This window comes from Homarus americanus, unplaced genomic scaffold (genome assembly GCF_018991925.1).
Source record: "Homarus americanus isolate GMGI-L3 unplaced genomic scaffold, GMGI_Hamer_2.0 scaffold7585, whole genome shotgun sequence".
In the NCBI taxonomy this organism is placed as follows: domain Eukaryota; kingdom Metazoa; phylum Arthropoda; class Malacostraca; order Decapoda; family Nephropidae; genus Homarus; species Homarus americanus.
This window is the reverse complement of record NW_024732384.1, coordinates 59,710-75,757: the sequence shown is the minus strand read 5'-3', so window position 1 is coordinate 75,757 and position 16,048 is coordinate 59,710. Positions and strand designations below refer to the sequence as shown.

General features: G+C 40.7%; 2 protein-coding genes and 1 non-coding gene across 3 annotated transcripts in view; 1 reads left to right on the top strand and 2 right to left on the bottom strand.

Annotated features, from left to right (window-relative positions):
- Positions 1-5,595, bottom strand: part of LOC121868480 (eukaryotic translation initiation factor 4B-like) — a 33,558-nt gene extending 27,963 nt beyond the window's left edge. Inside the window, exons 1-2 of the mRNA XM_042369146.1 lie at positions 5,544-5,595; positions 662-793 (exon numbers count right to left, since the gene is read on the bottom strand). Of these exons, the coding sequence (XP_042225080.1) occupies positions 662-793; positions 5,544-5,553 (142 nt within the window). The 5' untranslated portion in view covers positions 5,554-5,595. The remainder of the gene's footprint in view (positions 1-661; positions 794-5,543) is intronic.
- Positions 5,596-8,061: 2,466 nt separating this feature from the next.
- Positions 8,062-8,134, top strand: Trnaa-agc. The gene has a single exon. It is a non-coding gene; the product is annotated as a tRNA-Ala (tRNA).
- A 1,974-nt stretch (positions 8,135-10,108) lies between these two features.
- On the bottom strand, positions 10,109-15,072 carry LOC121868471. Its single transcript, XM_042369130.1, has 4 exons — positions 14,999-15,072; positions 12,178-12,479; positions 11,860-11,987; positions 10,109-10,499 (listed from the first exon to the last, which is right to left on the bottom strand). The coding sequence occupies exons 2-4, from the start codon at positions 12,219-12,221 to the stop codon at positions 10,360-10,362; spliced, it is 312 nt and encodes a 103-aa protein (XP_042225064.1). The 5' UTR covers positions 12,222-12,479; positions 14,999-15,072; the 3' UTR covers positions 10,109-10,359.
- Positions 15,073-16,048: the final 976 nt, after the last annotated feature.

Genomic DNA, 16,048 nt, shown 5'->3' with positions numbered 1-16,048 from the left:
ATATTTTGTCATCAACACATTTCGATAGGTCAAATAAAATGTAAATACCTCTTCCATTTATCCACAATACCACTAAGTATGTTAAGATTTATTCACCACTTTCATAAGTATTTCTATATTGGCAGTGATCACAAGATTCGAGTTTTCAAATAAATATTTCAACCTCCGAGAACAGTTAAATATAATGGAAGAGCAAAGACCTAAAGTTTACACCCAGTTGTTCATCCAGCTGGGGGAGCAGACTGAAGGGAATACAGATGGGATAAACAAGGAACACTACCATCAATCAAATTACTTTAAACTGTCTTCTACTGCATTTCACTCTTGGCTAAATCAATTTGTAAAACATGGCAGAAAACTGGGACTGAAGATCAACATACTGTACTGCACATGTTCCTCTCTTGATATTGAAGCTGCATTCTTGTATAAAGTACTGTATCTAGGTACTGAACTTACTGATAAAACGGACATTGAAGTAAGAATTGACTACCTTAAAAGATCACTTGTAGATAACTTATGTGGCTACAGTACTGAAATGCTTTACAATGTACTCTCAAACCACCCACCCATTCACAAATGCCAAAATATAAATTAATAATAAGATATGTATAGAATATGAATGCAATAAACAAGGCAAGAGTCGGTTTATATATTAACTTACCTTCATAGTCTTCACTCTCCTCAGCCCAGCTACTTTTATTAAGCACTACGGCAGAGCCACAAGGAGACGCTGATGCCCCTAGAAATTCTCCGAGGGGAACGGGTTTCCCCTTGGTTTTTTTGTTTTTCTTACCTGAAAATATAGTTCTTAGATAGAGGAACTCGAACAGTTACAATCAAGAGTTAAATTTTGAATACTATAAGAAAGGTCAGACTTGTTTCAGTAGTTACATCTTAATTCACCAAGAAGAAAATTAAAAGGAAAAAAATCTGGAATAGCATGGCCCATGGTGAGCGGAGAAATAGAAAATCACCACTACATAATTCTTTACACTTCAGTTGAAATATTTTTTTATTTTCAAATTTCCTATGTTCAGTACAGTAATAACATATAGAACAAAATACAGTACAGTATTCATAAAATATTGAGGTATTATCCTCAATGGAAATACAGCAGCTACTGTATGCTAACGAACAAAGGTCAAGATCCTTGTTGGCTAGCAGTATGCAAGATTACACAACTATATTTCCATAGTTCTCACTACAACCATCGGTCTAAAACCCCAATTAATACAGTCAAACAATCTACAAGACTTCCCAAACAATATGAGAGGCCTCCCCAAGGTAAGTACAGTACAGCTCCTCCCCGACTTATGACCTACTAGACTTACGACCTGCCTCAGTTGTACCAAAATTTTGTCAAATTACGTATTTTTGAGTCCCAACGTCAGTACACAGAGAAAATTTTCATTCGTAATTCACTTTAATATGACTGGCAAGCTTAAAAGTGAGAGTTTAGTGGTGCTGAGAAGAAAAAGAGACACCCATTTTAGATTTTCTATGTATTATTCAAGCATTTTCGACTTACGACCTGGATTTGGGTCCCTAACTCCGTCGTAAGTCGGGGAGGAGCTGTATATGTGGGTCCCACAGACCTAACTACCCTTTCGGGATACATTGTAGTGTGGATAGAACACACTCAACACTAAGCCTTTGGTAAACAATGAGACAATGTGGCCGGCACTGCACACAACCGCTTTCCACTTCCCCAACTGTAAAGTCGAGTACCCATTCTGCAGCTGGGTTGACTGTGGTATCCCACTCAGTTGCCGGACGCAGGGCTCGAACCAGCGAATGTCGGATCAGGAGATGAGTGCTATATCCACTTGGCCACCACGCCCTATCCAAACAAAGTAACCCAGGTTAATTATGGCTTGTTTGGTCAAGGCATTATCATGCCTCATCTAACTCGGTGGTTAAGTCACAGTTCGAAGGAGTTAAGTCAGTAAAGTTGTAATCAAACTAAACTTATGCATTTAACTACACTACACTGTACAGTATTGTAATTCTAAAATCTGTCATTTCTTTTCACTTTCTCCTCCCCTTTTCCTCAGTAAAGTACAGTACAATAATCCTACCCATTACATGACTACAACCATTCATTTATTTTTGGTCTGTAAAGTTCATTCCTTGTGAAGGATGTGTTTCAATATTAAATAGATTTTCATGAATTCATCTTAAAGTCACAAGATATTCACCATTCACATGTTTAGTACCGGCAGCTATCTCCCCTCAAAACCCTGTGAGCACATCATCATCTTCAAGTTATATCAAACCATAAAGGACACATGTATGACCTTCACACATCCTCACCAGAGCTTAAAACACCGACAATCACCATCTTAGGATAACAACAAGAACCGCTAACAAGAATATACAAACAATGAATACACATCACAATACAGTACTGTAAACTATGCTGGCATGAACAGTACTGAACCCCATCAATATCTGCCAACACCCAAAAGATCCAAAACAAATCCCTTACAACAGGTTGCCTCTAACACACCTATACTGTACACTGAATCAAGAATTACCCCCACAGACGACCACCTTAGCTTCAGGGACACACACATCCCCCGCTCATCCTTGTTACTGGAGATCAATCTATCACAGAGATACAAAAACGACCACATTTCACAACCATCCACAAACACACAATCTCCTCCAGCCACACCTAACACTGACATGTTTCATTAGGGTGATATATCTAATTTTAGGGACACCACCTCACTTTTTTATTAGAAACATATTGTACCTGTATTTTATACTATGCAGTAACTGGAACCTTACTTGTATGTCCACTAAACCATTGCCTACAGTACTGGCCTTCAAAGGAACTATGTGATCTCAGCAGGAATGAAACACTGAGTATTATATATCACTCAGTTTCTTTTAATCCAGCAAAGATCAGACATACTGAAAGATGGTGTTTTCTTTACATCACTGAAGTACTGGAAGCATGTAGATTGTTGTGTAGGGTTAGTGTGTAAACCACAAATAAATTACACATGAGAAAAAAAAATCATAATTCTAAACCAATGATGATTGTGACATGCTGCAGGAGGACCTGAATGGGATCAGGGGTTGGACTGAGAAGTGGATGCTGAACTTTCACCCAGAAAAAAGTAAATACATGAGGATAGGAAGAACAAAAGTTGCTGACCATGGATATCATATGCACACCACGATCAAGAAGACCACTGTAGAGAAGGATATAGGGGTAGTCATCAATGATAAGCTGACGTTTTCTGACCATCTAGCTGAGAAAATCAACTTTTGTTCATCTGGATGCACCTTGAGTATGCTAATCAAATTTGGTGCCCATATCTCATTAAGGATATTGAAGCAGTAGAGAATGTACAGAGGAGGGCTACCAAATTAGTACCACAGATCAAGGATTTATCTTATGAGGAAAGACTAAGGAAATTACAGTTACCGACACTGGCGTACAGAAGATCTCGTGGGGACCAAGTGGAAACATACAAGATAGTGTGTGGCATATATGACCAGGCATGTACAGCAGGAATGTTCCAGATGAGGGAGGCTGACACTACCCGAGGGAACTCAAAGATCTACAAAACGAGAGCGAGAGTAAATCTCAGAAGACATTCGTTCACGAGTAGGGTTGTCAACAACTGGAATGGGTTACCTGAGTGGGTAGTGAATGTGGAGACGGTGGAAAAGTTTGAAGCAAAATTAGATAAATACTGGAAAAATCAACAAGTATATAATTATAGGGCACAAATATCCGCCACACGCAGCCACCGTCTGAGTAGAGAAGAGGCTATTGAGCTGGAGTCACAGGTGTGAGCCTCTTCCAGAAGATCATCTGTGAGAACAAGGCAGTGCACCTAAAATATGATACTACAACAGTTAGTTTGGTTCATTTCATCTTCTCTTTTTTAAACTGTTGATTACATGGGGATCGCACACAGCAAATTAAAACAAATTATGATAATCCTCATCTTATGGCCAATTGCTATGTTTGGACAGGTTGGCCGTGATTACCTGATGGCAAGGTGTCATCAGCTAAGAGCTATGGCCAGTTTTAGAGTGGGAACTTCCATGAGTCCTAAGAAATGTTTTAATTTTCAAACTACTGGACAGAGAAACTAATACAATATCCTACATTATATAAAGCCCCCCCCCACCCAAGGCAGCATTAGTAAAGAAACGCTTATAGAGAACACCGTTTGTAGTCAGCTTTATGATATTTCTCCACCAGCTTACAATATAACAAAGGAATCTGAGATCACAAACTAAACACATACAATTATATACTTTAATTGAACTGAACCAAACAAACCTATTTCTAATCACTAAATTTGGTGACGGTGGAGCAGACAGCCAGCACCAGAAGGGCCTTATGGAATTGTACCAAATTTTCAGATGTTGTTGTTTGGATAATACTGAGTAAAGAACATTGAAACAATACACACACACTTACCAAACACCCTAACCTAACCTAACCAAACCTAATCTAGACATTGTAATTTTGATTTTCTTTCTGTCAACCAAACAACATTGAATCCAATATAAATCGTAATGAACACAGCCGATGAGATCCTCGCTTATTTATTGACTGTAAATCAAAGACCACAGATGCTCCCATAATGCAGACAATATGAACCAAAACATGGTCGCCACGGCAGATACGACGGTCCCATAATTACGGTAAATATTATTTTTCTTCGCCTAAAAATATGACAGACTAAAAATTACTGCCATATGATCAATGTTCGCTGTGTCTTTATTCCGCTATCTCCCTCTTCTTTCATGTTGTCGTCTTGATTTTATTACTATCATCCAAACAACTGTGGAAAATAGGAATGAGTTAACCTACAGTAGTTTCCACATACAGCCATCACTGAAGATGTCTAGGCAGGTGACAGGTGAAGAACATCACTTTACATTTCTTTAATTATCTCAAGTAATTGGTAACTAGTCTTTCCTTAACCTTGTTATATATTTTACCTAATATTCAACATACATGAATTATAGTTTGTATCAGAATTAACAACACATTTTATTCTACCTTAATTTTATTCCTATGTAAAAATATTAAAAAATAAATCTAACATTAAACTGGGAATTAGACACAAGTTAAATATCTATATATCCCTAGACCACATACATTGAGGTTAATTAATATTCCTTTAACTAGTATCCTTTCCTGGAGATTATTTTCGCCTTTCAGGAAGACCAGCCCAAAGGAATCTATATACGACTTAAACTATATACCTCACACTAACTAATTCCCAACATCTACTCCTATCTGGTGGGGTAAATGAGACCTTAATAACATATTAGAAGTTAGTAGAAGATATAGATATATATATAAAGATGCTAGTGGTTGAAGATGACTTAAGATCACTAGGGGAGGGGACGGCCTAATACACTAACCTCTAATACTCCACTTACAACCTAAATCTCCAACACCCTCTACTAAAAATCCTCCTTTAATGATAATAACTTGACTTTTTAGAGTAGTTATGTTACTATATATCAATTTTTAAAGGCAGCACATGTGTGGCACTCACCAGACGACATGACGGTCGACCCACAAGACTAATGACACAACTAACAGCAGTGAGTAGCATTGCGTATACCTCTATTACTACCTTAAATTATATCCTACACTCTACTTCTCTTATAATATTTAGTTTAAAATATCATATAAATATCATTTTTATATATTTGGAATTACTACGTGGATATTATATAGGGATTTATACTTGTAAGATGGTGAATGTCATCTGGTTATACCTGGAATTTTTGAGATTTCTGGTAATTTCTGTAATAATAAAAACTTATATAATGCTATAACCATATGGGAAGTATTATTATTTAAACTATATAATGCTATAAACACATGGGAAGTATTATTATTTTACTATAACCTAAATACGTACTGTATAAATCAGCTGAGTATACCATCCCCCTCTTGGTTCAGTAGTTTTAAATTCTTTCTAATATAGTCTCCTGTAATATAATGTAACACCCTATTGCCCTGAGTTTTATTTGTTCTGTAAGCTTAAGCCTAAAACTATGATCGAACTTACATTATAGACTAAAATCAGTTGAATTAATGATACATATTTTGTTTAATTCTTTTTATGGAAAGTTATTACATGGTCTTTCAGGTTATCCGGTTTAAAACACTAACTCTAAGACATCTCTACTGTGGAATTACCTGTGGTGCATATATCCAACCAGGTAATACTAACTACTCTCTATCACAATATTTAGTTAAAAGAATGTGAAGAATGTTGTACCGATGTATGGCTTTTCTCAGTAACCTTTTAACTATAACTGTGGAAAATTGATAACTTGATATAGAAAGGACTTAATTTTTTATTTTACAAATTTAACTCTTCAAAATTGCAATGGGTTAGTCATGTTACAGTCACCCCTCCTAGAACACATTATTTATACGTAATATAAATAATAATAATCATAATAATAATAATAATAATAATAATAATTAACGGTTTATTGAAAGAACTTGGCAGCCAGAAGGCTGAAAATATACAGTTACATATTAGGGGAATGGGTTACGAATTACAAATAATATACAAGTAACATAAGTGATACAAATAAGACATATAATAACTAGATGGGGAAAAGCTCAAACTACAGTTCATTTCAACATAGTGACAGTGCAAGGAGTAGTGTTTACTGGGAGTGAATACACTGGTTTATTACAAGTTATTGATAATTTTTACAATGGTTGGGACTGGGCTGTTCTTATAGCGATCAGTTCGTGCTCGTAAGGGCTGGATGCGGTTGTGGTGTCGAACAGCAATTCTCGGGCGAGGGATCTCGGGTGGTAGTAGGAGCCGGTGTCGAGGATGGTGTAGAAGCTTCTTACCAAATTTGCAGATGAGGTCGTGGTGATGGTCAGTGAGAGTCGAAAGGGTCAGTGTGTTGAGCGCTTCTTGATATGTGGAGTAGGAAGGGGAGAGAATAATCTTGCATGCCCTCTTTTGCACCCTTTTCTAGGTGTTTGTTGTGTGGCATTTAGGGAGGAAGACCAGGTGGGGGAGGCATAGGTGAGCTTGGGAAGTATGAATGTTGTGTAAACACTGAGGAGCTCGTGTGCAGGAACTCCGAGGGAGTTGAGTCAGCGGAGGAGGTGGAGACGGAAACTGGAGGATTTGACAACTTCACTGACGTGTGGTTTCCAATTTAGTTTGTTGTCTATGGTGACGCCGAGGAGCTTCGTGGAATCTACAACCTGGAGTGTGTTCGGACCTAGAGTAATGGAAGGAGGTGGGACAATGTCGGAGGAGAGGTTGATGTGCATAACCATGGTCTTGGTATGGTTGATGGCATATGGTTGTTGGTGGCCCAGTTTTGGAGACTGTTCAATAAATCCTGAAGGGCGGTATGTTGGGAGCAGAATTGTTGACGCTGATCCCAATGGTGGAGTCGTCGACATATTTCCAGCGAGCAGGGGCTTCTTAGGGCATCATTGATGAGCATAAGGAAGCAGAGTGGTCCCATCTTGGTGCCTTGGGGACGCCACAGGTGAGTGACTGAAAGGTGGAGACAGCCCTCGGAAGCGTACAGCTTGGCGTCGGTCACTGAGGAAGTCTGTTATGGTATAAGACTTCCGAAGCCGAGGTCAATAGCTTTGTTGATGATTATATTGTGGTCGACTAGGTCGAACGCTTTAGTGAAATCAATGAAGGCGACAGCTACAGACGTTTTTCGTTTCTCTAGATGGCGGTATATGTAATCGAGAAAGCTGACAAGACAGTGAGTGGTGGAGGAAGTTTTCATGTTGCCAAATTGCTGAGGGTCTACGACTCCTGCAATATCAGCATAAGCCCAGTCGAACACAAAACTTTCACAGATTAGGCTTACAGTATATATCACATTTTCCTTATCCTGTATTGTGCGCCTTGTTAGGCATTACAAATAATGTACAGGATACACTGTCCGTAATGACTGTTTACCTTGTTACTTTGCCTGTTACAAGTTCTTACACAATTTTCTCAGTTTCTGTTGCTTTACTTTTTCTTTAAAATCTGATAGTGTGAGAGAATTTATCATGGGGGTGTAGCTCAAATGGTAGAGCGCTCGCTTAGCATGTGAGAGGTACGGGGATCGATACCCCGCATCTCCAACTAACGTTTTCTCCATTATAGCGGTAAATTAAGAAAATAAAATCAATGTTGGGAAGGGGGGCAGTAGAGTATCTCTCAAACAATGTCTTGGGTTCAATACCTGCCCTGAGACCCGACCAAACATGACAGCCTGGCACCCGTACAAACACTGGAGGACAAACTCACGTTGAACAGTTCTGAACAAGTGAACATATACACAAGCCACTTAACTTTACTCGTTAAAGCTGTTTATTCAGTTCGTACTTGTAACACACTGTACCGACATATAACGCAGTTGGTACAGTGTTATATATTGAGCCAGTGTGTGTGTTATAAACATGTAAAGTACAGTGTGTGTGTTACAAGTTTAGTATGAGCAGTGCAGTATAGGTTAGGTTAAGTTAGGTTACGGTGGTTTAATCGTTAGGTGAAATTAGCTGGGGCGATGATTCTTCAGGTGATCCGTAAGTATTATACCCAGAACACAAATAACTACCAACTCCTCCTTTGCGGTAAATATATTCTTCTAAAATCAGAGAACAAAGTGAACTGTTAGCATCGATTTTTTGCCTGTACAAGGTGAAAGGACAATGTGCAATTCAAGTCCTTTTGCGCTCGCCCCACAAGGGATCACAGCTGAAGGTTAAAGAAGCAGCGCAAGTCCGGGTAAGGGGTACATTTTTCGGAGTGAGAATTGTGATCTCTTGGAACAATCTGCCAGAGAGAGTGGTGACGGCACCGAGTGTGAGCTCTTTCAAGAGGAGAGTTGGCCAACACTGGAGCAGGTTCAGGAGCCGGTGCATGCCCAGTACTTGCCAACAGTGCATAACAGAGACGTGACCGATCGCCCAAGCGGCTAACGAGCCGATCAGTGGCGAAGAGGATAAAAGTAAAAGTAAAAACAGACTTTGCACAAACAAATCTGAGCCAAAATTGAGCATGTATAGCAGGCCTAACTCTCTCTCGCGGGTGCTTGGGCCAAGCAGGATTTGAACCCTGACATATTGTTGAGTATTGCCATAAAATAGCTAAAAAAGCAATTGTTCAAGAGATCTGTTTACAGTTTAACTTTTTCATCATATCACAACATAAGTACTGTATTGTATACATGTCAGTACTACTATACAAATGGATAAATAAATATTGTAAAAAAACTAGACCTAACTCTATATAACCCGTTATAGTACATCCTTCTTTCCTCACACAGCCAAACTGTGGAATGCTCTGCCTTCTTCTGTGTTTCCATACTCATACAATCTGTCTCACTTTAAAGAGCTGGTTTTCCGGCATCTTCGTGGTGTAGATTAATACAGTCTTTTTCTCTTTTATTGTTTAAATTCTTTTTACTTTTATTCCCCCAGACTCCGTTGTGGGTCGATGACCTGTGGCCGGGTGGGCTATTCCCCGTAAAAAAAACCCCCACAAAATATGTCCCAATATATACACTGGACAATTTATGTCATCAGTGACTCATATGTCTATCACACTTAACAGAAAATTAAGTCCGGGTCATGAACCCTTCCTTACCTGTTTGTCCGGTTCTCGCTCTGATTGGTGGAAGCCGATGACGTCATTGTCCGGCGTGCACACCAGATACTGCTGTTATACAATTTATCGTTCATAAAGCGAACAAAACTAACTTACTTAACCTCACATGACCTAACCTAAACTTGAGCTTCACCTTAATATTAATGCATGATATCCACGTAATCTTCTCCCCAGCGACGAAATATAACATATACAGTAATTGCTGGTCGATAGTGAACCACCCACAACATTCTGCCAACAGCCCAAGCAGTCATTTGTTTTGTGTTCCTTCACAAGCTGTAAGATAGTTGTAGTATTTTTATATTAGGTTAGTTTGGTTTATCTTATGTATCAAGTCACTTAACATACACCACAACAACTATTAAATATCTTAAAGAAATATCTCTCTTATGATCAAATATTACAGAAGGTCAGAATGTAAATTGTGGGATTTTAAAAACACATCATGAAACAATTGATAAGCTATTTAATGTTTTATATATATACTACACAGCGATACAAGTGCAGGTCAAGGCAGGAGGGCAAGGGAAGGAGTTACGTGTTTATATTCTCGTATCTGTAGAAAACTGTAAAAAAAAGTAAACTCCGGGGAGATGTGACCTCTTGGGTGGAACTGTACACATGCAAGAAGGGTTAAAGGAAGCAGGTGGGTGTTTGATTTCAACTGTGGGTGGAAAAGATGGGAGGTTGTTTTTCATTAGTCGTCAGGCGTAGACGATGTGGGTGTGTAGGCGTAGCTATCGGTGGTTGTGGTGAGCCCGTGGAGGCGATCAGGGAAGTTCACGACCTTGTTGTCCAAGTGAGAGGCGAGTGACTGTAACTGGACATTTCCTGAGTCTGTTGAGTTGAATATATTTACGTGAGCAACAGTCTCTATGTAGTATGTGCTGATATGTTACATATGTTGTTTACACATAAAAATAAAATAGAATGAAATAATACAAAATATAAAAGATTTTTAAGAATAGATTATTACAACTTCCATCCCTGGGCGTAGAGCTGGATTAAGGGTTTTGTAGGCCCTGGGCACTTTTTTATCGTAGGCCCATAAATTTCCTCAGCGTATGAAAAGCTCGAGGAACGAATTGGTTTCCTCCTTGATTCCTCACTATCAAGGGAAACGATTTCAATCAAAGCAGGCGAGTTGGTGGATGTCTACAAGTATGACATTGAATCCGTGTTCACTGAGGAGTTTCTGTTGATTGAACAAATGTTTCCCAACACTAAGTCAGTGGCAGAATATATTTGTCAATACTCAGTACCAGCTGTGAGGGTGAGAGGTCATTTTCCAAGCTTAAAAGAATAAAAAAACTGTCCAAGATCTACGATGGGCCAGAGTCGCCTATCGTCACCGGCGTTACTCAACACAGAGAGAGATTATGTTAAAAAGTTGGACTTTTAGGGCATTAAAGAAGACTGCCGCAGCCAACAGCAGAAAAGTGTTTTGTATGAAATTATAATCACTGATACATTGATAATAGTAGGTTGAATTGAGTTGCTTATTATTTTGAGGATTGATAAAAACTCTACATTTATTTCGCAGTATGTCTAAGAATAAAGTTGTTCATTTATTCATTTGTGATTATTTAGGCCCTTGTGACGTCTACTCAACCATAGTTAGTTTTCGGCAGGTCAGGTTTAAATGATGTCTAAGCACTAACCAAAAGGATACTAACTTAACATTTATAATCACTTCGTCTTATGACTGCAATCTATTTCTCTCTTGTCAAATTTATCGATTATTTTCCGTTACCCTGTTGGAACATAAAGGTTAATAGGCCAGACCACAGTGAAAATACATACATTATATCTCAAATTTTGTAGGTCCCTTAAACCTTCGTAGGCCCTGGGCACTGTGCCCCCTTGATAATCCGGCCCTGCCCGGGCGGCAGAACATTATGTTTTTGTATTTAAGTTTGTCCTAGAATCCGAAATGAAAGAAAACGAATGCATTATGAGGAGTAACATTGATAATCAGAGAACGTCATTGTCCGTGGACGGCTAATACAAGTATTGGTTCCAGATCTTTTCTCTAAATCCACAAATTTCCCGGAATATGCAGTAAAATACAAGGTCACGAAGAGTTTCACCTAAACGGACAAGTACACGTCGAAGTATACATCCACGAACACGGACTGGGCCACGGATATTCGTCACAGATAATGCCAAGCACGGACAAGGTTACTTAATAGCTTACCTTTTGAGGCGACAATAGCCAGGGCAATGATAAGTGACAAAACAGCTGCGGATAACACCACCACAGTCACCAACAATTTTTTCTCGAAATCCGTCCGCGACAGCCAGAAGACAGAGACTCGACCGCCACTGCAAATAACACGAGGTAGGTTACGTGGATGTGAAATGATGGCTAGAGGTCACAGCCTTAACTCAAACAACCTATAACTCAAAACAATGTCAGAGGTAACTTTTTTGGAGGGGGGTGTAACAGAGCCCATACATGCCCAGTACTTACAGTGTCACAGAGAGCTAACGAAAGAATAACAATCTAACTTACTCTCCATTAATCAAGGTATTGCTGTCTCCTAATCCCATCGACATCTTTACTTCTCTTCTTTTATCTTCTTCCTTCTTATCTTAGTCTTCCTTTCTTCCCCCTTTCTGGTTATCTCTCATATTTTTCTTCCTCTTCTTTCTCGTCTCCTTTAACTTTTCACTTCTTCTATATATGCTTCGTTATTCCTCACTATTTCCTCCTGCTTCCTCCTCTTCTCTCTCTAGTTCTCTGTTTATTTACACTTCTTTGTTTCCTTATTATTTTTCTCTTATTTGCCTTCTCTTCACACGTTCATTTTCACGCTGGAATTAAGACAACATCTTTAGTATTATTCCTGAGAGAGAGAGAGAGAGAGAGAGAGAGAGAGTCGTGTAATGTCAGGAGTACGATGTTGTTGTACTCAGGAGGATTAGCCATCGTAATCAAAGGGATACAATATGGAATATAATGGATTAAATATTGTACTCAAGGGGTTAAGGCGTAGTACTCAGGAGAAAGACATTGTACTCAAGGGGTTAAGGCGTAGTACTCAGGAGAAAGACATTGTACTCAAGGGGTTAAGGCGCAGTACTCAGGAGAAAGACATTGTACTCAAGGGGTTAAGGCGCAGTACTCAGGAGAAAGACATTGTACTCAAGGGGTTAAGGCGCAGTACTCAGGAGAAAGACATTGTACTCAAGGGGTTAAGGCGCAGTACTCAGGAGAAAGACATTGTACTCAAGGGGTTAAGCATTAGCTATAGTGTGACTGTGGTAATGTGGAGGAAATTCTCTTACCACCACACTACCACTATTACCACCACTACCACTATTACCACCACTATCACTATTACCACTTTTTTTTTTATAACGTGGCCTCCAGCCTCCCCCAATAGCCACACCTTCGCCACCATTTAATTACCTTAATATTAAATATCCTAATACATAAGTAGCTATCCTATCTGTGTTGAATTAGTTGAGCTGCAGCAGTTGTCGGAGTAGGGGCAGAAGCTCTCGTTCCCCTGAGGCAGAGCAAAGCCGACCGAAGGAGAGAGAAGGACAGTCGACATCTCATCCAGGCTGTGACATAACTTCTGGGCTGCTGCTTCTGCTCGGAGATCACCTCAGCGAGTCTGGCGTAGAAGCTTCTTGCACTTGGTCCCATCCCACCAGAGGTTGTGAACACTAGAGGAGTGAAGCTGCCTTAATCAACGTTCTGAATTCTCTCCCCATATGCCCTTATCTTGTCGTTCTCGTTCCTCCTGTGTGCAGCATCGAGAGCTAGGTTACGGTGACATGCGGCCATGGGATAAAAAATCCTGATGTCGAAGAAAGCTCGCTGTCCCTGCGTCCAGAATCCTCGAGCACTGACGTCCACACGGGCTTCGTTAGATGTGTTTGAAGTCCTGTGTTGGAAGATCTCACCACTACCACTATTACCACCACTACCACTATTACCACCACTACCACAACTACCACTATTACCACCACTACTACTATCATCACCACTACCACTATTACCACCACTACCACTATTACCACCACTACCACTATCATCACCACTACCACTATTACCACCACTACCACTATTACCACCACTACCACTATCATCACCACTACCACTATTACCACCACTACCACTATTACCACCACTACCACTATTACCACCACTACCACTATTACCACCACTACCACTATCATCACCACCTCTACCTCACTATTATTGCCACCTCACTTACCACCATCATCACCACTACCACCACGCCACAACTCACCATCACCATCACCACCCACTCACCCCACCTCGTACACTACGAACCACCCACTCATTCACCATCACACCACCCCACACCAACCACCCCACACCACCACCACCACACCATTGCCACCCCACCACCACACACCACCACCACCATTTCACCACCACCACCACCATTACTCACCCCACCACCACCATCACCACCACCACCACCACTGCCACCACCACCACCACCACCACTCCACCACCACACACCACCACCACCATCACCACCACCACCACCACACACCACCACCACCATCACCACCACTACCACCCCATTGCCACCACCACCACCACATCATCACCACCACCACCATTGCCACCACCACCACCATCACCACCACACTGCACCACCACCATTCCAACCACCACCACCACACCACCTGTTCACCAACCACCACCACCATCAACCACCATCGCCGACCACCACCACCAACCACCACCACCACGGGCCAACACCATCACCACCACCACCACACCAACCACCGACCACCACCACCACCACCACACACCACCACCATCACCAACCACCACCACCACACACCACCACCACCACCACCACCACCCCACCACCATCACCACCACCACCACCACGCCACCACCACCACCATCAACACCACCACCACCATCACCACCACCACCACCATCACCACCACCACCACCATCACCACCACCTCCACCACCACTGCCACCACTACCACTATTACCACTACCACTATTACCACCACTACCACTATTACCACCACTACCACAACTACCACTATTACCACCACTACCACTATCACCACTACCACTATTACCACCACTACCACTATTACCACCACCACCACTATCATCACTACCACCACTACCACCACAACTACCACTATTACCACCACTACCACTATCACCACCATTACCACCACTAGAAATACCACTACCACCACTAGTACCACCACCACTACCACAACACAATTCAGCACATCAATTCAAGAGAGAGAAAGAAAGAAAGAAAGAAAGAATGAAAGAATGAAAGAAAGAAAGAAAGATAAAAAATAATTACCTGGGGTACAAGGAGAGGGGAGAGCCATGAAGAGTCACACTCACTCACTTCAACAAAACATAATAACCTCGCTACTCTTACCCATAACATCGCGTCCGAATTGTCCCATAAGACCTCCCAATTTTCACCCCCTAACACTACTCCATTCTTTAACTAATTTCAACTAATATTTCCATCATTAATAAAAAAATTAAAATAAAATATATATATAATTTTATTATATTTCACCTCTAAATAAAGTAGCGATTTGGGGAATATTATTTATGTGTAGGTGTTTATGTAAAGTTGAAGTCTAAGCCACCTCGATCGAATGTTCCTTAGCGATAAACATTACTCAGGCGATAAGCGACAACGTTATCTTTACTATCTGTTGATAACGAAGACGATAAAGGAAGGGTGATAAATAATATTATTATTATTATTATTATTATTATTATTATTATTATTATTATTATTATTCACGCTGAAAGAGTCACATGTGAAGTGGCCAGTAACTTCAGTAAGCGCGCACGCACACACACACACACACACACACACACACACACACACACACACACATTATTTACGTATACATAACATAGACTAATAGGTACATGGATATACACAGTACATGGAGAGACAAACAGACAGAGACAAACAAAGAGATTGTTTGTCACAGTGGCATCTTGTTCGGGATGGGTCGTGACAGCGTCTTCCGGTGCTGTCACTTGTCCGTCCAAACACACACACACACACACACACACACACATCCATACACATGCACATCCCCTTACTCACACACATACTACTACTACTACTACTTTGCTGTCACTCGGAATCGAGTATGACGATCATCCAGCTATGATACAATGATGTGAGTTATTAAGGATGTCACCTAGGTTGGTGAGCTCTGAGGTGACTAAAGAGGCCGATACGGGACCGGCAGGGTCGTCCACAGATGTTGCACGTGTGGAGGGCTACATCTAGTGCGGGAGGGGTGGCGGCAGTGTCTTTCCGGCGTTGGCGCTTGTCTGCCTCAGGTTGCAGTCGGGCTAACTCGAAAGTATTGAC

What these genes read in the sequence shown, in the direction of transcription:
- LOC121868471 (XM_042369130.1), bottom strand. Translation starts at nt 12,221, where the DNA reads ATGTCGATGGGATTAGGAGACAGCAATACCTTGATTAATGGAGA. An exon ending in AATACCTTGATTAATGGAGA is followed by an intron (nt 11,988 to 12,177) that starts GTAAGTTAGATT and finishes TGTTATTTGCAG; the next exon opens with TGGCGGTCGAGTCTCTGTCT. An exon ending in GGCTATTGTCGCCTCAAAAG is followed by an intron (nt 10,500 to 11,859) that starts GTAAGCTATTAA and finishes TCAACTCAACAG; the next exon opens with ACTCAGGAAATGTCCAGTTA.